The 26667-nt window shown below is 42.0% G+C and overlaps 1 protein-coding gene across 2 annotated transcripts in view; it reads left to right on the top strand.

The window, feature by feature from the left end:
- TCERG1L (transcription elongation regulator 1 like) overlaps positions 1–26667 on the top strand; it is a 182695-nt gene that overhangs the window by 34111 nt on the left and 121917 nt on the right. For both annotated transcript variants that reach the window (XM_081006332.1, XM_081006331.1), the window contains exon 4: positions 9–173. In XM_081006332.1, coding sequence (XP_080862458.1) covers positions 9–173 — 165 coding nt within the window. The remainder of the gene's footprint in view (positions 1–8; positions 174–26667) is intronic.

Here is a 26667-nt window from a genome sequence, read left to right as displayed (position 1 = left end):
TCTCATAGGTGGGTGCCTTAAACAAGCTGGCAGTAACCAGACCATTGCATTTGCAGCAGCCATGGTATCAGTAGATGCAGATGCCCCTCAGGGACCATCGACAAGTATCCAGCCATGTCGTGTGCTAACTTTGTCACCAATCAAAATACCAGTTTTGACATCACCTTTCCCAGGTATGATCCATTTCCCTTATTTATCATTGTTAAACATTAAAAAAATATATCTGTGGTTTGCAAATTGGTAGACCAAGATGAACTATTACATTGTAAAGTTCCTGGTTTAGGTTTCCAAAGTAATTGTGGTGGAAGTTGGATACTGTAAAGAACATTGGAGCATTTCAGCTTTGAAGTAGATCCTGACAGAATTTTTTCTAAGAAGCCAAAATTGTTCATGTGCAATTGCTTAAGCTTTGTCTTCCCATTTCTCCTATTCCCAATAATGGCCCCACATTTTGAACTCGTTTTGGGGGCATCCGTTTTGACATATCCATTTGTGCTCATTGGTTGCTTGAACTGTATGATCCTTCAGTGATTTCTAGAACGTTGGTGGTGTTTTGATGACGTGTGACATAACATTGCTATTGGGGTGAGCATGGGGACAGTGCATATGAATGAGACAATGCACATGATAAGTTTCACTCAAAAGTTGTGTCTTTTGTATGGAGTTAGGGGCCAGAGCAATCTGCTCTGCATGTAGACAGTTCCAGGTTCAGCCTCTGACATCTCCAGGTAGGGATGGGACAGAACACCTGCTTGAAACCCCAGAGAGCAGCTGCCACACTGTGTTGACAATACTAGACTAGATGGACCAGGGTCTGACTTAACAAGAGGCAGCCTCTGCATGAAAGCTATAAAACATCAGCCTTGCAATCTGAATGGACAGACACATTCCCTCTCTCTCTCTCCCTTTCCCTCTCCCTCTTATGCATTTATTACTTGAAATAAGCTTTCAGAATGACTTACAACAGTCAATACAAAATATCCTTATTTGGCCTATCACCCTCATTCCATGTTAACTAGTAAACATCTTCTGAGGACTTTCCAAGGGCAAATGAGCTGTTCTTTAATCAGTGCAGGAAAAACAGCAGCCTCAAATCCTATCACGATTTCGGCCTCCATCCTTTTATGCATGAGGCTCCTTCCAATGGAGAAGCATTCCAGTGAGAAGCAGTTGTCATACTAGATGCATTTTTAATGTACAGCTATTATAGCATGTACTCCATGTGAACTACCTAAGGCTTGATAGAAGATTATCACAGCAGAAGAGCTCTTCCATTTAGATAACTGGCTTGGCTTTGCAATGATAAACATGTCAGGTTTCGACAGCAGTTGTTTTCCTCAGGAAAATAAGGCAGATAGGATATCAAATGGCATGTTAGGAGTGCCTAAGCAATAAAACCATTATCAATCATGCACAAGAAATTGCATTATTCATAGATATCCTCTCCTGCAGAATGCACAATAGGACTTTAAAAAAAAAAAAAATGAAAACAGATACAGCTTGGATTGTGTAAACACCTCTGACATCAAGCACCTTGTTTCTTCCTGTCTTCTGGGTCACACTGCACTATTGGTGATCTTCTGTAAGAGATGGAAAACTACAGGTGTGGGTTGAAGCCAGCTCTCTTGTCTACCTGGAGTATGGTGGTCCATTGAAAACTTACCTGAAGGCCAGATCCTGTAATACTAAGAGCTAATGGTCTAGGCTGGGGGTCCCCAAACTGTGATCTGAGCTTTGTTCAGGTGGTCTAGGATGTGTGTGTCAAAATACAATTAAAAATCACATAGCATCTAGCCTAGTGCATTAGACTTACTACAATGTACAAAATAATAATAATTAAGTAGTCTGCCAAGACTTTCATCAATTTTCACATGGTCCATGAGGAAAATAATTGGGGAAGCACTATTGGAGGCCATTGGACCCTTGGCAGGAGTTTGAAATGACTGTACATGTGGACTCTCTGCCTGTGACCAATTATTTAGTTGATAATGCTCAGTTAGGAGATCTGATCACTGCAGTCCATATGGCTTTGGTTAATGACCCAGATTGGCACCCTGTCTTACTATGTCTCTTGGAACTGCAAAAAGTCCACAGTGCAGCCCTGAAAAAGATATACCTGGCCCCATCCCCCCCCCCCGAGTTTGCTTCCCACAATTCCTATTTGGTGCTACAGGAAGGAACATGGATTATGGGAAGCTTCCTTGTGGGCATGCCTTCTGTTGCTAATTAGGTTACAACAGTTTCATAGAGCAGGAGGGAAATGCTAATTACTTAAGCTTGTAAATAAATCTTCCATAGCAAAGCAAACATGGGATACAACAATAGCTGTCTAATTAAACAATCAACTGAAAATCATGTTTCCAGGATGCATGATAGCAGTAAATAATTGTAAACTGAGGGTGAGTACATATGACTATTTACCAAGATATGTTACTTGGTGAGGTGGTCAGCTCTGTTGTAACCGCCTTCCTGGCTGTGAAGAGAATTTCAATATTATTATTATTATTATTATTATTATTATTATTATTTATTAAATTTGTATACCACCCTATACCCACAAGTCTCAAGGTGGGTCACAGGATAAAATCAAAATATAAAAACACAAAATGCATATGTCTCCTGTGCATGATCAGAGATTGGGAGGGTGGGGGGAGCAACACCAGTGTCGGGAAGGCAACTCAACCTCACTGCATTCACATTCACCACAGCCATCTAGTCATGGACAACTTAATGGTTGTATTATTGCAATGCGTTTTTTTGTGGGGTTGCCCATGTTGATCTGGAGTCTGCAGCTGGTACAGAACATGGCAGCTAGGTTGCTTGTGGGGGCAAACTACCACCAGCATATAACACCTGCCAATTTGCTACCCGGCCCAAGTTCAAGGTGTTGGTGTTAAGATATAACTTCCGATATAGCTCAGGACCAGGTTACTTGAGAGGCTGTTTTATTCCTTATGTACCCATTATATCACTATGGTCTGTGGGAGAGTCTCTTCTGTGAGTTCCAAACATCTCAGAAGTCCATTCTGCAGTAACTCATAGCAGGGCTTTTAGTGTGACTGCCCCTGTTCTGTGGAACAGCATTGTTTTTGAAAGATGACGTGCATCTTTGAAAGATGATCTGCACTTTCTGTAAACAGCTGAAGACAAATAGGTCTTCACTATGAGTGATCATTTGCTAGGGTTTTAGTTTTGTTTTAAATGCTATTTGTTGTTTTTGTGTTTTTAACTGTTTTTAATTATTTTATGTGTAAATCGCCTCAAGACAGTAGTTTAGAAGGCAATGAATAAATTAATTCTAATAACACTAACACTGACAATAATAATAATTCACTAGAACCTTTGGAGTGTGTGCAAATAGGTTGAAATTTGAGGGAATCCTGAGTTTAAATGGATTAAGCAAGAGCGATACCTGGTAATAATTAATATGTATGCATAATTTTGGCCCTGAAACAAATGTCTAATTGTGACTTAATGCTACTTCAGAGGAAACTCTTCTTATAGTAAAATATGTGGAGTACCCATTTTCTCCTGAAAAACACCTTAGTCATGATATTTTCCCATTGAACTGCACGGTTGACAAGATATTGAAGTTAAATTAAAGTTCCTTCCCCGAAAGGTAAAAAAAATGGTCAATTGGTCAAAAAGTAGTACTCTGCTGTCAAGAACAAAATTACATTTCTGTTTCTCTACAGAACTTAATGATTGGGAAAACATCAAGGAAGCAAATAATCTAATATAGAGCTAATCCCATGTGTAAAGTATATTTTACAGCCAGTCTGCCTTTCAGTTAAAAAGATCAGTATGTTGACATTTATAAAGCATGACTTATTGCCCTCAACTCCTACCAAAATAAATCTTTGGAAGAAGAGTGCCATCTGCGAACCCCAGAGATTATTGTATTTTCATTATCCAGTTTGCAGAATAATATGATAATGAGCTCTCTTTTCATATTTGCCATCCATAAGCTTTAGAGAGGGCAATCTAATCATAACAGAAACAAACAAAATGGAGTAATATAAGAACCTTTCATTTAACACTACCACCGTCCTGTCTTTGCATAGCAGGTTAGATTCTGATGAAACAGTGTTACAGGAGTATATTAAGCAGTTAGGGGTTTGCTCTCCTGTAGTGCCTTGAAAGAAAACAATATTTGTTACTTATATATTTGCTTGTTAGTTAATGGTACGACTCCATTGCACATCAAGGTGGTGGTGATGATGATAGAATTCCAATTGCAGTTGTTGGCAGCTAGACATGTATTAATTGTTTTTGGATGTGGATGTGAAATCTCATTTGTATCGCAAAGCATATCCAGTCAGTTTAATTGGGCTTGGGTGAGCATTGCAACATCAATGTCATGGAAACAGATGCACATCTGTGTCAACAACTGGCACCAGGGGGCTTCCTGCCTGCCTCTCTCTTGCTCAAATGGAGCATGTTATAATAGTTGATAATAATGTTATGCGGAGACCTCTGGCAAAGGCTTTTGGGTCGAGGGGAGGAGGGAGGGTTACAAGGTAGTGAGTCCCGCAACACTCTAGAGCTAATGGTGTGTGTGTGTGTGTGTGCAGGGGACACCATTCTGTTGGAAGCTGCCCAGATTGGCTGGACCAACCCAGTCATGGACGGGGTATAAGTAATACATTATTTGTTTGTGTTTGTTAGGTTCTGCTAGTGCAAGTCTCTTGCTCTAATAGAATGGGAACATTAGATACCACTACCACTAATAATGTTGTTAGTAACAAGTTTTGATTATTACTTAATGATGATGATGATACACCATCTCCACCCATCAAGAGGAATGTCTGTGTTGAGGTCTTCAGGCAACCTGAAAGAGGAAGTTTGTAGTGCTGTTCAGACTGGGAGAGGGAGGAAGAGATAAAGGATGCTTTTATCTCCCTCCAGCTTTTCTCTACCATACATATCGTGTTAGAGAAGCACCAGCCCCACATCAGAACATTTTATAGCTGTATAAGCACAGAACTCGCAGTTCTTGAGAGTGAGAAGGGTATTCTTTCCCCAGAGTTTTCCCATTGTTATTAACTTCACAGCATTCAACCCTCTCCCGGCAAATTTTAACCTCTCATCCAGCTTCATAAGCTATCAAAGGCACATCTCCATTTTCTGTTGGGGGGCTTGTTTTCAGCAGACACCCTAATGTCCTGTGTCTCAGCTGCTCTCATCCATTGTCAACCATAAGGGCTTTGTGGATGGACAGATGGTCTATTTCTGTCGCTGGCTGTTAGCCATGACGACTGTGTTCTACCTCCAGCTGTTGGATGTCTCTGAATCACAGGCTGAGAATCACAAACAGGGAGGGTGCTGTTGCACTCGGGTCCTGCTTACAGATTTCCTACAGGGATCTAGTTAGCTACTATGAGAACAGAATGCTGGATTAGATGGGCCTTTGGCCTGATCCAGGAAGGTCATTAATATATCAACTCATGCAGTTGGCCTGGTTTCTTTGGGAGCAGGCCAATACTTTTGTTCTAATTCCTTTTGGACACTGACAGAGAATGGGAAGAGCAAGTGAAAAGAAATTGCTTCCCAAAATTGGGAAGGAACAGAAGAAAATGCTCAGATACATTTAAATAACAAGATCTAGATTTTAGAAATCAGCCAAAGAAGTATGTTTTCTTCCATAAACTCTCCCTTATAGAACCAATATAATTACTGATGTAGTATAACAGGAGAGTTTTTCACCTCCAACAAGTTTCCCTCTTGAAATACATTAAAAGTTAGTCTTCGCCTTTCATGATAGCCAAAGGCTGCTCCTCCATGGAATCACTGGGCTTACATGTGCTTAACCGGGCTTATGCATGCTTAACATGGAATCACTGGGCTTAGGCAGGCTTTGGATTGTGGCCAATATCAATATAAATAGTATTTGTCATAATGTAATGTGTGAATTCATTTAGGGGCAGACCAGAATCAATCACACATGCAAAAACTTCATCCAGTATTAGCTGCTTAAGGATTGTTCTCTTTCTCCTGTTCCTCCCAGTAGTGAGATGCAGAACAGGCTCCCTACGAACTATGGTTTGCAAATTAGAAGGCCAGTTTTGGGGACATACATTCCGTCCTCCGTAACATCTCAAGAGAGCAGCCTGAATTGTTTTGGAAGTGGAAAGCTACAATTAATTTGGAAGGGGAAAGAGGGAAAAGGGAAATCGGTCGAAGGGAAAGTTCGCATGCATTTCCAGGGCTTTGTGTAGTATCTGTGATTTGCAAATTGCTTTGTCCATGAAACCCTTGGGAAGAATCTGTTGATGCTCCCATGGTGATTAACGGAGATAATAAATAAAGCAAGCAGGAGGCCCGGGGTGGCGCTGCATGTGAATCGATACAGAGGCAGCTTATTGTAAGGTCTTTTTCTTTCTTTCTTTCTTTCTTTTTTGTCTAGCAAGGAAGCTTGAATTCTCCATCACTTTGACAGCAGTGTAGCTCTATAGATTTCAAATTTTAGTTAGTGCTAAACTCAAAGGAATTGATGTGTGTATGTGTATGCATTTGGTGAACATTACGTAAGTGTGCTTTTATTGCTATATTTAATGAATGCTTTATACCATTTTATGTAGACCTCTTAAACAAAATATAAATATAAGGCTCTCTCCCCCTTCCACATTTTTTCTCGCTAAGGTATACACTTCTTGAAAATGTACAACGCCATCCAAGTATAACCGGAACCACCACGAAGTGGTTCCACCCACATCTAACTCAGACAGCCGCTGTAGAAGGATACAATGGCTGATGGTACTGAAAACTGCTGAGAGGTCAGGGAGAATTAACATTTCCCCTGACTCTCTCCCAACATAGGTCATCATACAGAGTGACCAAAGCAGTTTCTGTGCCAAAACTGGGCCTAAACCCCAATTGAAATGGATCTAGAAATCAGGAATCTTGCACAAGAAGGGGTGAATGGCAGCTGGCCAGTAATTACTTAAATATTCTGAATCCAGGGAAGGTTTCTTGAGAAATGGTTTTACCACTGCCTCTTTCAAGCAGCAGGGACCACCCCTTCTCACAAGGAGGAAATAATAGGGTTGCCATATCTTAGAGAGCAAAACAGAGGACAGCCCAAGTCACTGTCAGACCAAGCTAGGAAAAGAGGCATGCAGGCATGCAGGGCTGCTGCCACCTCACCTCTTTACCCAGCTTGGGCTGGCAGTATCCATGGCATGCAGAACAGCCCAAACGAGAGCCAGAGCCGCCCAAGTCCCCCCAAAACTGGACATTTCCTTTAAAATGTAAAAATCCAGTCAGATGGGCATGCTGGCCCCCCCAAAAGGAGGATATGTTTGAGTTTTCCCAGATGTATGACAACCCTAGGCATTAATCACCTCCTTGGCCCAGCCGACTGTCCCCTCCCTGTGACTTTTTATCAACCAAGAAGGCCAAGGATCCAGAGCACACATGGTAGATCCAAAATCCTTGTTGACATCCGCAAGCCTTCCTAACTGAAATTCAATCAACATAATAGGACTAGACAGCGCTGTGGACACCTCTTGAGTTTCATCTTCTGTAACAATGGAGTCAAGGTCCCAGCAGATGTAAATAATTTTATCCTCAAAATGCTTTGCAAACAAGTCATACTGAGCTACCATTGGCTCTATCACCTCCAGGCTAGACTATAAATGTCCATTCCTCCTTCCCTTTTATTTTAGTTAATTATATCCATATTTCTGGGTTACTTTTCTGCCCAAGGGCCTCTACTTTGCTTTTGGAATCAAAACAAGCCACACCCAAAGAAGGATACAATGCAATACCGCATTTGTGCTGAACAGCACAAGTATTGCAGCATTCCTGCTCTTGCCATTATGCTGTAGGTCTGTAGTCAGGGTTTGCTCTTTTTAATAACTATATGGTATGTAGCTCAGTGCTCTGCATGCAAAAGGACCTGGGTTCAATCTATGGTGTCTCTTAAATCTTGGAAAGCTGCTGCCTGATGAAAGTATAGACCAGGGATAGCCAATGCAACTACAGCTTACCATTGGCCATTCTGGCTGGGGACAGATGAACACTGCAATTGTCTAAGAATATCTGGAATACGTCACTTTGGTTTCCCTTGGTGTAGATAATACTGAGCCAGTGTTTCAGGTACTTTATAAATAATAATTGTTATGTAGCACATATTAATGCATAGGTGTTTAATTCAACATGATAGCGGTAGGCAGCAATACCACCATAGCGAGCAGAAGTGGAACTGGGGCAATGAGCTCAGGCTGCAGCTGATATGAGCTCCAGAGAATGCTTCAGAAACTGGTTTGGTGGTTAGATCCAAGTCTCAAAGCAGTTGGGTCTTGGCCAGTACAGATCTTTTCAAATTAATGCCTATACACCTGCGCCGTACTTTACATTTCAAATAAGAGCAAACCCATGTTATAGATACTGCGCTCATAAGATTATGTGATGCCACGCTTTATAAAACAATTATTACCCTTATTTATCTTGCATTGTGTATTTAGCAGGTGATGATTTTGCATATCAGATGGTATTTACAATGCCATGATTGTTCCCATTTTAATTTAGAAGGATTGATGTTGCATGTCTTGTTTGTCACAATTGTCTCTGTGTCTCTTTTTAGCTGCTCTGGAATTTTTACTTATTCATTTGTTTACCTATTCATAAACCAGGCAAAGGGGTGAAATGTGCCATGGAAGCAGGGTTTTCTCATAGAGATCTGACTATAGTATTACTATAATAAGAAAGAGGCAACTCTTCAGTGCATCTGCCTATTATAAAATATGCTCTCTTCTAGAAAGCAAAATAGAAGGGGATTTATTTGCTTATTATTGACCTACATAGAACTTTCAGAGTTTTTTAAACATAAATTTCAGCTGCATTCCTAGCCCCGCTTACCTGAGAGTAAGCCACATTAAATTCAGCACGATGTAGTTAGGATGGCACTGTGAAACTGAGATGAGTTTAAGGGTCTAAAATACACAAGCTTTAGAATTTCATTCGCATTTTGGGATCAAAGGACACCTGGAATAGAAATCCATTGTTATACATTTTATATTTGCTTCATCGGGCTAGCCAAAGAATAACTCTACCTGTTACAAAGAAGAATTGTGGTATTTATTGTCACATACCCTCCTACAATTCACCAATTTCTGGAATAAGAAAGGTAAAATACGGCGTGGTTGTTATGGACTCTTGTATTGTAAATTAGCAGCCAGTACAAATATTAAAAAGGCACCATCTGCCATATAAACCATTTGCCACCTGTTCTCTTGCTTTCAGACTTATTTAATGGTTTAAATTTTATGTCGTAGCTTGCCACTGAACAGCTGGGAAGTGACTAAGTATTTTTCCTATCAGTAACTTAACGGCCAAACAACACTACATGTTCAAAAATGCTTCTTAATGCCAGGGATGTTGCCACATGGACTTTCATGCACTTGTCAGCTTGCCTCATTAGCAAATTCTGCTGACAGTAAAACAGGATTTTAATAGCAACCATTATCCAAGTATTATCGGTGGCTGTGTTCTGGAAGAAATGTTCCTCCTCTGCAATAAACAAAGCCAAAGCCCCTTTCAAATTGGTCATAATACTTATGACCATCTCGATAAGTGGCAGATACAAAATGGTGTCACTGGTTTTATTGCCAGTCTATAAGATAGCTGGAAATTCTCCTCCTTCACTTTGCTTGTGGAATGAATCTTTTGTCCATGTTTAATCCACCTGTTGCTGACCACTAGGAGAACTGCTATCCAAGCATGGAGAATAGACTAGTCATTTGAGAGCCAGCATGGTGTAGTAGTCTGAGTATCAGACTTGGACCTGGGAAACCGAGGTTCAAATTCCCACTTGGCCATCCCCACCAGGGAAGATGGGGTGAGTGAAAATCTACATTGGGAACAAGGGGGAAATAATGATTTGTTCTCATCACAAGCAGGGGAATCAGATGAACCTTACCCTATGGTTGAAGTGGGACTCAAAGGCCATTGTGATGGGGAATGGGGCCCACTCTGTGCAGGGGCCCTAGAGGGCAGTGTACACCATTTCCTCCCGAGGGGTGGCAGGAGAATAGCAGTGCCTCCTATTCACTGAGAGGCGGCTGTGAATCCTGCTGCCTGAGGTGGTCTCCTCACCTTGTCTCATGGGTGGGCCGTGCTTGGCCCTTGATCTAAAAATAGATTCATCACCTTAGCCCTAGGAGTAAGTTTCACTGAATTTAAGAGGACATGCTTTTGAATAGACGTGCATATGGTTCAACTCATAAGTCTTCCCCTCAAATATTTCTAATAATTCAATAATGACAAATGTTGATCATTTGTGGCTAATTTGCTAATAGATGAAGAGGAAAAATCCAGCAGTTCATTTATTCGTGGCAGGTTATTTGCCCAGCATTAGTGCAATGTAATGGAGCAAGCAAATGAATGTTTATAGTTACTGAGTGATAATTTCCGTCTCAACATAAAATTGGAATAAGTGTCTTTCAAATTAATATCTGTTATAATATGTACAATTGGCATTCCTTTAGACTGCTTGTACACTTCTGTCACAAAACTAGCTTTTGTCTGTGAATGAAAAAGAACACATTCAAAACCTCCAGCACACAACCGGTTTAGGAATGCAGCCTTTATCCTTTTGAAGTTGAAAAGGATTTCAGCTTCAGCCTTCCCTTTGGTGAAAAGAACTGGAAGAGCTTGCTCGAAGTCTTTTTTCATCTACATTATACAAAGTGACTTCAATCCAAGTTCTTTGGCTTAACTGGACAGTGGATCAAGCTCTTTGAGGGCTTAGAGCACTGCCATACACCAAATCCAGCCAGAAGTCTAACTAGCTCATCATTGGTATAGGCTAGCTTTGCATGGAAAGTTCCATAGTAGTCCTAACAACTTTCAAAAGCAGCACGGTAAGGCAATTGAGTAAAAGAATGCGACTTCTTCACTTTGACCAATGGATCCCCATCAATCATCAAGTGCTATGGCACCTTAGTGGAATAGCTCTTAGAACAGAGTGGATAGCAGAAACAGTGCTACACATAGCAGACTTCAGGGGACCATATTTCATTGATATGGCTATCCTCAAAGCAAAATACCTATATTTATTTTATGTATTTATTATAAATGTTTATAGCCCACCCTACATCATCTAGTCCCAGGGCAGGGTATAGAAAGAGGTAATTTGACAATTTTAAAGCATAGTCTAAAAATATCTATTAAAACTGCACTTGAAAAATCCCTTGAATTACAACTTTAAAAAGAAGAAGAAAAAGAAACTGCTACAGAAGGTGGAGAGCTACTCCTTTCATACCCCCCCCTCCAAAGGTCTGAGCAACCTATAGAAGAAGGAAAACTCTGGTCCTAAACCTCCAATGCTTTTCAGGGTATCTTTGGGAGAAGGAAAAGCTAAGAAGTAAACCCCACACAAATCCAGAGTGGAGTCCCTAAGATGGTTGGATGGCACCTTGTATGCTGACAACTCCTGCAGCCAAGCTGGTGCCAAACACATTACTCTGCTTTCTTTTGGACCACATCAGTGGGGCAAAAAGGAGGGTCTTGTCATCTGGGCAGCCCAGGACCTCCATACACAATGCCCAGGCTTGCACCCAGGGAGGTCACTTTGGTGCTGCTAATGCAGCAGTTTGACTTCACCCCAAGAGGTGCACTCCATTGTCTCTCAAGACAGATGCCAACCAACCAATAAGACTTATTGAACTCAATGGAGTTTAGTTCTGAATAGGCACAAATAGGCATGCTCCTGTTAATAATGTGCTGGGCCATTTGTCCACCTAGCTCAGTGTTCTCCGCAGTATCAGGCAAAGGTCTTTGTCAGTTCTGAAAAACTTTCATTAGAGTTGTTGGGACTGAATCTAGAACTTTATGTGTACAAAGCATAAAATATACTCTACTTTATGAGATGGGCAGAGCCAGGAGTACCAACTTGGTTCCACAACTGTGGGTGCCTAGGTGCTCGGCCCATGGGTGCCCGACCCCTTCATGGGCAATTTTCTGTGTGCTTGGGCACCCAGGGTGTTGGCACCTATGGGCAGAACAATCCTAAGTCGCCAGCTCCTTGTGTCATAGGGCATTTTTTTTTTTTTTGAGGGACCCATATCAGGTCTCTCTCTGAAAGCAGGAGTAGCAGAGGATTCAGTGGTTTATGGCCAATTCAACTCCATTTTGGGCAGCCTCTCTCCACCAATAATGCCTCTTTCAGCTGTGAGAGGCTGTCAGAGAAGGATGTCATTCTAAGCCCATCCCTGCCATCATGTGGGGAATGGAGTAGAACCACACCTTTTGTTTTACTTGTAACATGAAGCAAGGCTAAGTGGAGGCTTGAGGTCTCTTAAACCTTGAGAGCCAGTGTGGTGTAGTGGTTAAGAGCGGTAGTCTCGTAATCTGGTGAACAGGGTTCATGTCCCCTCTCCTGCAAATGCAGCTGCTGGGTGACCTTGGGCCAGTCACACTTCTCTGAAGTCTCTCAGCCCCACTCACCTCACAGAGTGTTTGTTGTGGGGGAGGAAGGGAAAGGAGAATGTTAGCCGCTTTGAGACTCCTTAGGGTAGTGATAAAGCAGGATATCAAATCAGAACTCCTCCTCCTCCTCCTCCTCCTCCTTCTTCTTCATCTTCTTCATGGTAGGCCAATCTGCTGCAGTTTACCTTGTGATTCAAGGACCCGCCAGCCGCTTGAGAATAAGAAAGACACATGGACACAATATATTAGGTTAATGGGCTAAAAAAGGCCACAACTTTATTGATTACAGCCTGTGAGAGGTATTGGCTTAGGCATTGGATAATGCGCTGTGGCCGCATTTGGGTGGCAAAACCCCACCCCCAAGCCTCAACCTGATTGGTTGGCTGCCCAGGGGTGTGACGCAGCAGCTGGGATAGCTGGGCAGGGGCCAAAATGCCCCTGCCAATGCAGGAAACGGCGCCTGCTCACAACCCCTCCCCTCTGTAAGGAGAAGAGGCTTTGTATCATTGGAAGGTCATTTCAGATGTTATTCTTTTCAAGAAAAAAATGGGGAGGTTGCCACACACCTGCTGTTTTATACAATCTCCAGGTACAAAGTCTGGTTGTATTTCCCCCTCTGAAAATGAGCTTCACATGTATCAGGAGAATGTATTGTTTATTTCCAGAGTCTCAGCATAGTTTACTCTTTGCAGATTGATGACCTTAGGCTGCGGCTATAGCAATCTTAGGAGATTGGGACATGATCAGAGATGCACTCTTCGACTCACTCCATCTCTTTCCAGTGGTGCTTATTGTTGATAAAGTGTTGGTTTCTGCACATGAAATATAATGGCCCAAAACACCCATGTCAGCAAAAAGTAGATGTTAAGCCCATTTTCTACAATAAAAAGAGGAACAAATGTCCTGGGAAATGGCTGATAGGTAATATACAGGGATGCTTTTGGTCCACAGGTCATTGAGACAGTTGAAATCACAAAGGCTAACACAAATGAAATGACAATGGGGAAAATATTTTCTGGGGAAAGAGAGACAAAGAGCACAAAAATTGAAGTCTGTTCAAGGTCAAACAGTCCAGGCATCAGGTAAGCTGGTGCCACAGTTAATGGAGGTTTGATTGGCAAGTCTTTTCTGTAGTGACATCATTTATGTGGAAACACCACAACCAGCTTCCGAACTTAGGCAGACACTGACAGTATTCTGATGACGGACTGATTGATTGTGTGCATTTAGATCTCTAAGGAGCTCAAGGCGGTATACATAGTTCTGTCCCTTCCCATTTTATCCTTACAACAACCTTGTGAGGTGGGTTAGGCTGAGAGTGAGTGACTGGCCCAAGGTCACCCAGGGAGATTCTTGGTGAAGGAGTGGGGATGGGGACCCTGGTCTACCACTGTATCACACTGGCTCTTTTATTGATCAGTTCACTAAGCAGTAGTATTTAAAAGAGAAGTAACCATGTTGGTGGTGGTGGAGAAATGTCTGTTTTTTAAGCAAAACAATTAAACCTGCACATACAGGACTTTCATTTTTCCTTTCACGTAGAGTGAGAGGCGGGTTGTTTTTAGCATTTTGAGATTTTATTATATTATTCTTAAGAAATTGATTTCTGCGGGGTGGCGGATGATTAAATTCCTTGTGAAATATTCATTTTTGGATAAAAAAAATACATGCTGACGTTTTCATTTTTATGGGTTTTGAGTTTTTATAGGTTCTGCTTGTGAAACCTAAGCCTGTGGTGTTAAATGTGGTGTACATGTCTACTTGGAAGGAAGTCTCATTGTTTTCAGTTTGGCTTATGCCCAGGTAAATGTGTACAGGATTGCAGCCTTCATGCTTTTCAGCATCATTTAAATACCCCCATTTACCCTGTCAGTTTCCTATATTGCTTTTTGGAAGGGTTAGAGAAGCAGAAATAATATATGATTACTGAGTGTGGTCTCCACCAACATTATCACATTTGCCAGGAATTAAGAGCTCCCACTTTGAATTACTGTCTCCTGGATCTATTTCCAGGTGGCAATTTTCACAATTATTCCCCATTAATTTGGAATTACTGTGTTTTCCCCTAACAAACGCCACTGCATTTAATTATTTCAACTGCTTTTCCCTATACATTACTAATTCAATGACCCATTACCCTCGTTGCTGAGTGAAGACAACATACAATAATTGGAATTAACTTGGACACATTTTATTAAGAATCTGCATGGGGTATTCAACTTAACTTGTTAATGCCTGAACTCCCAACACACTGCTGTAACATGAAGCTGGCCTATACTTAGTCAGACCACTGGCCTGTCTACCTCAATACTATCTGCACTGATCTTGCAGTAGCAGTACAGGATTTTAGGCAAAGGACATTCCCAGACCTACCAGGAGATGCTGAGAATTGAACCTGGGACCTTCTGCATACAAAGAAGATTATTGTCACTAAGCTACGGACTTGCTATGAGCTGCTGCAAGAAAGGCTGCCTGTCTATAAGCACTATGACAGGGATGAGGGTGGGGCAGGATAGTAGCATGGTGGCAGTGCCTGAAGTCCCAGAGAGCCACTGTCGGTCAGTGCAGATAATACTGAGCTAAGTAGAACAATTTATAGGACTGTGTACATGTACAAGGTAACTCCCTATGTTTCTATCATGGTGGACCTCCAGACATTTTTGGTCTGAAGATCCTCATGTGTCCCATCTTTGTTCTATGGGTAACTCCACTCTGACTTGGAGCTGCATAGTGAATGTTACCTCCTAGTCACACCACTGCAGGGGGTTCTCAAGACACCCCACTTCTGTGCTGAGGACACCTTGCCACCTGTGAAGAAAATATCCCAGGGTTCTTAGAAGTCATCCATTTCTTCTTCCTCAGTTTGCACTGGTTTTCCCAGTGGTAACAATGATTCGTAAGATAAACAAAATATACAAATGCTCTTTCTGGTGCATTGGAATATCAAAGGAGGACTTCTACTCAGTTTCAAGTGTGAGTGTCCAAATCCAATCCATTGCCCATTTAAAAAAAAAATATGTAGTCTGGTCTGCTGGGGGCGAAACCCAAAACCATTTATGCCAGCAAGCACATCACCAGGACTTTCAAGGCAGTGGAAGTAACAGTAGTTAGTTAATGGTAATAATTTGCTTGGAGGCTGAATTCACCATCTGAACTTGGAACTGCATTCTTCCTTCAGTTCTTCCTCCATTACATAGATGGGAGTCCTCCAGTGCCTGGTTTGTGTCACATGGATTTATTCACTCTACAGAATTAGTATTGTGGCTTCACGCTAGCATTGCCTCCTAGGAATAACATCACAGCAAGTGCGATGACAAAACTGGTCCTATCCAGCACCTATAAAAGCAGCACCTACAGAGTGACTTCTTCTCCCCCTCCCTTTTTAATGAAAGATGGGTATATATCTCTTAAACAAAATATAAATAAATGTGCAATTAGCAAAAACACTGTCCTCTATATCTAGGGGGTGGGTCTTAACTAGATTTGTCCTGAGGACCAACCCCCACATGGTCCACATGCACACACACAGGACACCCCAGAACCCCACTCCTCAGATGATCAACTAAGGGGGGGATTATCATATTTCCCCTCATCAAATCATCTTCTCTACCCTCATCAGTCTGATGATTGTGAAGCAGAACTCATCAGGGTTCTGAACTCCATCCGCCTCAGTGCTATGTTTGGTGTCCCCCCCCTTTTTTTCTTTTCTTTTTTGCTCTGCTACTGCCCAACTCGGAGAGGTAGGGATGTGTGTTTGTGTGTATGTGTGTAAAGTTTTCTGGGTGGGCAGTTCAGGCTCCTAAACTGGTGTTTGTTTCCCCCACCCCTCAAATAAATGTTAAAACTGTGCACTTATGACCTATTTGTGGACAGACAATTGGGGAGACCCACTTCATCACATTTCTCTAGGGGGAGGAGAAATTCCCCAATGGTTTCTCAAGAGTGGAGCTCACCACTAGCAGTGACAGTAAATGCTGCATATAAAATGTTGCGTACAATGTATTAATATTAGTAGAGCCACTGGAGAAGATTGCATGATAAAAATAGATACCAGAGATGAGAACAAGATTTAAGTTCCCCTTCATCCAGCTAACAAAAAGAAAGAGCTCATGCTAGCAACTTATTGGCACTGTAGGAAAGTTAATTAAATGTTTTATATGGTAGTTACTGAACTGAAAACTATTTGAATTATCTCATTCAGGCTAAGTACCATTTACAGGCAAGGGACGCAGGTGGCGCTGTGGGTTAAACCACAGAGCCTAGGACTTGCTGATCAGAAGGTCGGCGGTTCGAATCCCCATGATGGGGTGAGCTCCCATTGCTCGGTCCCTGCTCCTGTCAACCTAGCAGTTCGAAAGCTTGTCAAAGTGCAAGTAGATAAATAGGTATCGCTCCGGTGGGAAGGTAAACGGTGTTTCTGTGCACTGCTCTGGTTCACCAGAAGCGGCTTAGTCATGCTGGCCACATGACCCGGAAGCTGTACGCCAGCTCCCTCGGCCAATAAAGCAAGATGAGTGCCGCAACCCCAGAGTCGGTCACGACTGGACCTAATGGTCAGGGATCCCTTTACCTTTACCTTTACCATTTACATTAGAAATGTCTAGGAATCCAGAACCTGTTTGTTCTTTAGCAGACTGAGGAAAGCTACATAAGAAGCATTGCCTTACAGTTCGGGTGCAATGAAAACCGGTTAGCACAGAATTGTGAAATGGAAATGGTAGTTCAGAAACAACTGTTCCTCCACAGGGTACATTAGCTTAAAACATACTGCTGATAATTTGCAGAATTAGCAACACCAGCTATCTGAAGGCCAGTGCATATTTGAAAAAAATATGTATGTGGACTAAAATGCTAAGGTATTTTAATCTACCCAGGCTTTGGCCTGCAAACATGTGGTTTTAACATGGTTTTAAGTGCCACAATGATGTGCTGGACATGGTCTGTCCCCACTGAAACCCTCACCAAAACATTTTTCACCAGCTGGAGCTTCTGGACAAAGTCCAAAGATAGCCCCAAGTAGAATGTATTCCAAATAATCAAGTCTTGAAGAAAAGTATTTTGAAATACAATGGTTTCCAGATGCTATAGTTTCAGTGGTATGCAAACTACTGTGGAATATATCATGCCAAAGAATATTTATCCCCTTCAGGCATTGCACGTCCATGATACTCCAGCTGCCACACACCCACACCCATTCCAGATTTTTTCCAGGACCTTTTTCTGATGTTCTAAAAGCTGCCATCTTCTCATGCCCCCTTCTTCCCTTGCTCTGGCGCTGGTTGGTCCCCCAGCTGAGCCTAGGGCAGCAGTTAGACTTCCTGCCCTGTCAATTCCTTCCAAGTCCAGAGAAACAAATAAGCGGAGAAGCAAAATTAAGCTCCCAGACATTATTATTTTCCCATCTCACATAATTTTTAAATTTGTGTATCCAGGGTTTTGAAGGGTTGGCTGAAGTTTTTCAGATTTGTGGATTCCTATTTCAGATATAGCACCACACGTCCATCATTATATGCAAATCATATTAATGAGTTACAAATGTGATATGCAAACCAGTGTGGATCTCCATGGCATGGTGTGTATTCCTGCTGTGTTCGTGATGTACTAAGTGAGAAATTCAAAATTCATTCTTTTTCATTAAGCACCATGCTTCCTCCTGTTATTAAATCCCCAGTGCAAAAAGTTCAAATGGGTTAAACGTTGAATTGGAAAAACAGGTGAAATGATATCTGGGTTGTTGTTGTTTTTCCCCTCATAAAAATATATGGTGTAATGTTCTTTAATGCATTAGAAGCAGCAGTGCTTAAAAGCAAATTCCACAGAGCTTTGACACTTCTTCCCTGGAAATATGTATGAATCACTGAGAGAGAAACACATCTCTCTGGCCATCGTTCTGCCTTTTTAGATCGATCAGACACAACTCATTTCCTTTTTACCGAGGGGTAAAAGATAGTAATGCCCTGATGATGCAACGCATAAAAGAGAATTAAAAGTATATCACCTGGAAAACATTATCTTCCAAGGCATTCCTTCTGGAAATATAAAAATATTCACAGCAGGCCATTCCACTTCAGCATTTGTGAAATGCAAGAAGACAGGTCAGACCAGTATATGTGTTGAATGCTTTGGTGTAGATGTGCTGTGGGGCATCTGTAGCTTGCCAGAATGTGTTTTATCAAGCCTAGGAAAAACAGGTTCATAGCACATGGTGTAGGACATGTGCATGTATCCATAGTAATTACAGACATTCAAGCATGCTTCATTTGCAGAAAGGTTCTTCACTGCATTAACAGACAATATTCAGCATGCTTTCTACCCATAAATTTATTCCTACACTCAGATTATAATACGTCAGCACATACAACCCGCACAAGTGACTATACCGAGCAGAAGGAGTTTGAAATAATAACTGCATAAGTAGGTTGTGTGTTGTTTTTCAATTGTAGGAACAAAAAACAGGCCGGCATTTTTCTCTCTAAAATAATGCAGTACTTCTGAAAAGCTGTAAGTGCAAAGTGCATGGCACCAGATTTATATCCTTTTGCAGACGGGCAAAATAAACCAGAGTTAGTGATGTGCTAGTTAAGCACACAGGTCACAAACCAGTGTTCCATGCACATAGCTTCACAGTAAGCAAGTTCAGGATTCTTAGCGTTCATCTGGATGGCTCCAGGTGAGTTTTGCTATTTATGTCTCATGTGCATAAAAGTATGCTTGGCCTTTTCTGTATCTGGAGACTTGCTTCCTGCATCCTGCAACAGTTTATTTGGGGGTTGTGGGAGTAATTCCAGTGCGAAATCTTCATGCACACATGAATACACATGGAGGAATACAGGATAAAATGTCACCTTGGCACAAAATGTCATTCTTAAAAAATGTGTTCAGTATTGGAGGAGGAGCAGGAATTAGCTCATGGATTGTATTGGCGAAATCCACACCGGCATTGCATTCTGCCATAATGGTTTTGCACAGATTCTTTCAAGAAGGACACTGACAAACTGGAACGTGTCCAGAGGAGGGCAACCAAAATGGTCAAAGGCCTGGAAACGATGCCTTATGAGGAACGGCTAAGGGAGCGGGGCATGTTTAGCCTGGAGAAGAGGAGGTTAAGGGGTGATATGATAGCCATGTTCAAATATATAAAAGGATGTCACATAGAGGAGGGAGAAAGGTTGTTTTCTGCTGCTCCAGAAAAGCGGACACGGAGCAATGGATCCAAACTACAAGAAAGAAGATTCCACCTAAACATTAGGAAGAACTTCCTGACAGTAAGAGCTGTTCGACAGTGGAATTTGCTGCCAAGGAGTGTGGTGGAGTCTCCTTCTTTGGAGGTCTTTAAGCAGAGGCTTGACAACCATATGTCAGGAGTGCTCTGATGGTGTTTCCTGCTTGGCAGGGGGTTGGACTCGATGGCCCTTGTGGTCTCTTCCAACTCTATGATTCTATGATTCTATTCTATGATTCTTTCACAAATTCTCTGATTCTGCTTCCTGTATCATAAACCTTGTTAGCTTGAAATTGTTAACTTGAAAAATGTCCATTACTATAAGGAAAAGTAGGCATGTTTATAGACATTGTAGACATGGCTGGTATTTTGCAGGGACTTCTGGAAGGATGGGTGACATCCAACTAAGTCATACTCAGGGTAGACCAATTAAAAACAATTTACATTGGTCCACACATTTAAATGGATCTACTCTTATGACCAACGTTGCATATCACTCAATGATGAATCATGTCGCTGGATCACAACTCGCATCAGACCTGCCACTTTCAAAGGAGGGGGAGAGTGCTTGGATGACCTGGAATTGGACAACTGAGAAGGTTTTGGATTAGCTTGTAATCAGAGGTGGTTCAATAAACAGGCCAGAGGTGCTTGCAGAGACAAATACCTCTGCTTGACTTCTGTGGGCAGAATTAGGGCAGACACTACAACCTACCTTAAGTAGGAAACCATCCCTGATTTGCTTATCTTCGAGGCCAGGTTCAGGAAGCGGTTGGCTCTAGTGTGGCACTTCCATGCTTTTGCTTCCACCTGGGAGCATAGAGCTGAACTTCACTGCCCACCATCTCTGGCCTGCCCATTTCCACCAGGGATGATGGAAGCTGTATGATGGCACTGGAGCAGCATCTGTTTTCAAAGAAGGATGGGGAAAGGGGAAGGTGGCGTTATGGACCACTGCTCGAGCCGCCTTGCTACTGTGTCCTGGCCCCCAATTCAAGCTTCTCCCATTGAAGCCACAGATAGACTGGTGAGTGTGTGCGTAACAGGAACCAGGCACCGGTGAGCAGTCTTTGACCAATGAAATTCCCCTCAATGTGTTTGGGTCTCCACAGGGCCACCTTCATTTTTGAGGCAAGCAGCTTTCTGCCTGCCTGTTCAGGACTCAGGCATCTTGAACTGGGGGACTTGGAGCTGCAACCCTCCCTCCCATTTTGAAATTCATCATTGTCGCTACTCAGAACTCTGGTAACTGGCTTTTATATCTACGGACGATTATGTGTGGTTTTTGTAAACACTGAGAGCTCGTGTCAAGGAGATATGCCAGTATAGTATGGCACAGGCTCTGCAGTGCTTGTGAATATTTATTACACATACTGAGCTTGATTCAAGTGCCTTTTCATGTTGGAATGAATCTGCTCCAGTGACCTGAGGGTCTGGAAGGGCTCTGAACCCCATTCCCCAGAGTATAAGTCATCAAGTCTCTCTAACTAGAAAGATTCATTTTTGCCTTTATAAGACGACATCATATCTCAAAAGTTAAATCAGAAATGATAACTACATGCCAGCTTCTTCTGCCTGCTGAAATTCATTTTTAGCGGTGTTAAAATGTAGAGGAAAGCTAGGCACCTTTTGGATAGTGCATTCCCTAAATTCTCCAGCTTTCTTTCGCTGGTTGCTGAAATCATTTTTATTGTGGCAGGTTTTTGTCTACTGAGTACTTGGTCATTTATGTAAAGGTTAGGTTTTAACTGATGTTATTTATATTTTGATAAAATTTTATGCCAACTTTTAACATTTGCTTTCATTCATATGTTTTGATGAATATTTCAGTGTTCTCTGTAAACCGCTAAGTGGTTTTCTTTCCAGTAATAAGCGGTATATAAACTTTATTAAATAACATAACTCTTAAATTGTTGTAAGCTGTCTTGAATTAGCAGAGGCAGTAGAAAGGTAGGACTTAAAAACTCTATATCATACATATAAAGGCCTACATCTTCAGTTCTTTAGAAAATACTTTACATTGGCTTTTTATTCTGATGGTTGTTGGAGAATGTGTTTTATAGGGGTAACCAAACTGTTGCCCCCCAGATGTTATTGGACTACAACTCCCATGATCCCCAGTTAGAATGGCCACTGTTTATTGGAATTCTATGGCAGCAACATCTGGAAGGCACCATGTTTACTAGTGTAGTGAGTTATTAATTAATACAAAGTACATTTAACCTGCTTTATTAATATTATTTGACCTTTATGCAAACTGTGCCGCCATGCTACTGTGTCCTGACTCATAATACTGGAGATGGATGAATACATAGGTGAAGTGCAATTATGTGCATGTTTACTTGGAATGAAATACCACTGTTCTCAATGGGGCTTGCTCCCTGGAAGATGTGTATAGGATTGTAGCCTCAGTTTGAATAAAAATATTTTAAAATCCATTTTAATTCAACAGCAGCCTGATCCTGCCAGCTGCTCTGATGGAAGGTAAGGCTGCTATCGTTCATAGAGTTGGCTTTCATAAATCCCACTTGAAGCAAATGGGAGTTAGGCAATCTAAGTGTGCACGATTGTAACCAATGTGTGTTTTTTTCCTTTTTCAGAAGTACGCACCACTAATTTCAGTGGAACCTAAAGTGGGTTTAAGATGTCAGGTTTGTTTAGGGTTTGGGGTATGGAGGAGTCAGTGACTGTGTTTGTGTTAAGTTTGTGTTAAGATGGCTTTGGATATCACGGTAGTGCAGTACAGTGGTACCTCGTTTTACGAACTTAATCTGTTCCAAAAGACCGTTCTTAAACCAAAACCATTCTTAAACCGAGGCGCGCTTTCCCTAATGAGGCCTCCCGCTACCAGTGCCCTTCCACCATTCGGATTCCGTTCTTAGGCTGAGGTAAAGTTCTCAAACCAGGACACTATTCTCGGTTTTGCAGAGTTTGTAAACCAAATCGTTCTTAAACTGAGGTATCACTTTACTGTGGATTGGATACGGGGTCATGATGGGGATATGATGCAGTATCCAGCAAAAGGTATCTAATTTGAGCACTAAAGATACAGTGAAATGCATTTTCAATGAGACTGAAAGTGATGTACAACCTATTAGGATAATTTCACCCTAGCTGCAAGGTGTGATTATGCTGTCGTCATCGTCATCATCATTGGATTGCATTTGGTTGGTTCCTTCTGCAAACAGAAGGAGTCTTTACATTAACAGAAGAGATTTTGACCTAGCAGCAGCTTCCACTAATGGATGAGGAGTGGAGGCGATTTCCCCTGGAGCCCCCAACAGCAATTTCCACACTGTTCTGGAAGGTCATCCAGCCCTCTGGAGCAAATTTTCATCAGATGCCAAAAGCATTCTTCTCATTTCAGTAAATGTCCGTGGAACACTGTAAGGAGGTGAGAATGTTTGCCACACCAACCCCTGCCCTAGCCAATTAACAAGTGCTCTAAAAAGGGAGACGGAAGACTCACACTGTGCATCGTGCTGCACAGTGTTCTGTCAATGACCTCCTTTAAGCTGGCGGAGCACTTGAAAACTGTGGTTCATAAAGGCGACCCAGAAGCTCTCCTAGTCTCTTGTCAATTTTCAAGGGTTTGCCGGTTTAGAGAAGATACATTATGCTCCTGACTGATTAGGATCCCTCATGAGACCTGTCCAGGAAGCAGCCTAGTTCTGGTTGTTTGAGCTCTCCATGTCTGCTATCTGCAATCTCCATGCAGAGTAGATGCATGAAAAGGGCTTCTTTGTACACGTGGCTGTATGTATGAAGGTTCTTTCACACATTCTTAAATCCTGTACATGTGTAAGGCCCCTTTCATATGTTCACTGAAGTTTGGGCTCAGCAGGCATGATCTTGGTCCACCTCCACTCATTCATCATATGCATGGAGAGAAACAGTGACCCAAACTTAAGTTGTCTACATTTTCCCTCAGTGACTTCATCACACTGACTATGGAGCCTCTCACTGGCTGGCATCACTCCAACAGAGAGAAGTCAGAGAGAGGAAAAGCCCCTGAAACAACAATATGTCAGCAAAACATCTGTGAACAGTGCTGAAACCAGGGATTGTCTAGGAACTATTTCTGCACCCATGAAAACATGCTATTTGCTTTCCTAAATGTTTGCAGGTGAACATTCAGCACAGCTCTACTGTTTTCATAATTATATCATTTTCCAGTTTACATGGATATTGTGCCCATGCATTGGGGCAACTTATCTCTATTTCTTCACCTTACGTTTTAATACATAGGTGGTTGGGCTCCTGATAAGATAGTATCTGCAGGAGGCCCTCACCTACAGAGCACAGTGAGCGACTAGGTATATAAAGGGTGAGACAATATTTCAGATATCCCAGTCTTAAGTTGTATAGGGCTTTGTATACCAGTCCCAACACCTTGAAGTTATCTTATTAGCCAGTGCAGTTCTTTCAGCAGTGGTGTAACATGGCAGCTGTATCCTTCCCCAGTGAACAGTCAGGCCTCAGGCAATACACACAGGAGGGAATACAGCAGGGTCTCACATGCTTACCCTGCCACCACATGGCCCCTTGCCAATATTGTCCATGAGGAGTGGCATATTTGCATCAGGGCAGCCTTCCAAGTTTGTGCAGACTATCTCAATGAGATGTAAAGCCTGTGTGCTCAGGGTTTCAGTTAGCAAGGACTGACAGTCAGCTTTTAGCAGTCCGTTGCTCTGCAGACATGACTGGAACCTGTTGGCAGTGCTGGGTCAGGATGATGGCAAAGGATGACGACAGAGGCCGGCTGAGCGAGCGCAGCCTGGCTCTCCTCTTTAACACAATTATCTTTGCTTCTTTTGGAAATGCCTGACTAGTGTTATAGTGTCCTTTCATTTATTATATTCAGCAGTTGCGCTATGTTGACAGTGTGCAAAAAGATTATTTTGCAAGAGAACTGTTGTTGATTTTTCCTCCCAGTGAATTTGCATACTGTTTGCTTTCCAGAGGATCGTATTTCCCGCTTGCTTAGCCTGAGCAGGCGGCAATCCATTTTTTATTTTTGCAAAGGATAAAGATAACAGTCCCATTGAATTGTTCAGTAGTGAAAAGCAATAATATTGTGTGCTTTAGTTCAGTAAACATTTATTACTGCCGATTGCTCGTAGCCGGCGTATTGTGTGAATTAATTTAAATGGCCCTTATGAGCTTGCAGATGTATACAATATTTTAGCATTGGAAATGGACATAATTCCTAAAGCTCCTTAGTTAAAATGAATGGAGACAGTGCAGCTGAAAAGACAAAAGAACCAAATCCTCATTTCTTATCATTAAAGCTAATGAACTTTCACTGATGTATCTTTGCAGAAAAATGTCTGTCGTCTCTTATATTTAAGAAAACACACACACACACACACACACACACACACACACACGAGAAACATTAGTTGGATGGCTCCAATACTGCCAGAAAGCAAAGTTTCATGTTAAACTTGGACACACCACTTTCTCTGCCCCATTCATTCATAGGTAGCAAAAGCTATAATAGCCTTTGTGTTGTAGTGGCTAGAGTGATGGACTAGAACCTGAGAGACCAGGGTACAAATCCCTCCTCAGACATGATGCTTGCTGGGTGACCTTTGGCCCATCACTTTCTCTTAGCCTAATGTACCTCACGAGGTTGTGGTGAGGACAATATGGAGACTGGGAGAGCATGGCATTCAGCTTCAGGGAAAGGTGGGGTATGAGTGTGATTAAAAAAATAAACATAAAATAAATGAAGGGGCATCTTAGCTGATTCTTATAGGAAGGGAGAAACGGGGGAAGGGAGGGGGACTCATCTTTCCCCACCAGCATTCCTCTGAGGGACCCCCAGCTTCGCAGAGAAAAAATGGTGGCCATGAACCTGCAGCTGGTGGGATAAGCTCTGGATAAGAGCAGTAATCTCCCTGAATTTCACTTTTGCACTTTGAGATTTTCTGCATGTATTTGGTCTCAATTATGCCTCACAAGTGCCACAAAATGCACAGGTTCAAAACTACCCATCTCGTTACAAAATGGATTTGCCATTTTTGAATTTGAGAATGTTAGGGATGTCTGATTATCTCAATTTAAACGTCATAGGGTATCCTTCATATACCCAAGATTTCATACTTTTTCCAGAAGATGTAGAATTCTGACTCTTACTGTACCAAAGCCTCACTATTTAAGCTTTAGTTCAGTGCCAACTAAATCAATTCACTGTTCTTGTATTGCCCAGCTCAGGCTTTCATTTGTCATTGAGAAGCACAGTTGAAAGATCCTGAGCAGCCGTCTTGAGCCTCCATCTTGCCCCTCACCCATATTTTAATGGGTGCAAAAAAACAAACAAACAAAAAAACCCTGTGGGAAGGTTGACACTTCTCAAAAGTGAAAATGCATTGCTTTGCTCAGCCACTTCTAGAGCTCATTGCAAAATGCTGGAAAGCCCCGAGGAAATACTTTTGGAAGGAAGTCACATGTAACACCACTTGCCTCAATTTAAAGAGTTATGAGAAACTGGGTTAGGCCAGGGATTGTTTAGTAATCTGATGGATGGCAGCTTTCTGAAACAGGCTGAGCTCATCCCCTTTAAAAAAAGAAGCAGTTTATTAACAACTTTATATTAATTTTATGTTATTGTGTAGGCTTGCTAGTGACAGAATCGCCTCAATAATATATTTTAAGACGCTTAATGTAGGCCGTTGTGAAACAGATGCATAGCAACAATGAGAGCAGGGCAGGGAACAGCTGAGGCTTCATTTTTATATACATTTAAATGCTCCATAGATTTCCAGCAAAAAGAGTTGGAGTTCTCTAACAGCCGACATGACAAAAAATGTGGCAGGGGACACAGAGCAAACCTGAGACTTATCTCTCAAAGAAAGAAGAGCTAATTGTCTCCATGCCTCGTGGTGGAAAAGCAAACGAAATGCATGGCTTTGCATTTTATGCTGTAATGGGATTAATGGGATTTCTGATGTTTGCAGCAGAACAAGTGATCTGTTCTCAGAGGGAGCATCAGGATATTCTGTAAATCA

Source organism: Podarcis pityusensis (genome assembly GCF_964106645.2).
Source record: "Podarcis pityusensis genome assembly, chromosome: 5".
Lineage (NCBI taxonomy): Eukaryota > Metazoa > Chordata > Lepidosauria > Squamata > Lacertidae > Podarcis > Podarcis pityusensis.
The sequence above is the reverse complement of the archived record's forward strand: the minus strand, read 5'-3'. Positions and strand labels throughout refer to the sequence as shown.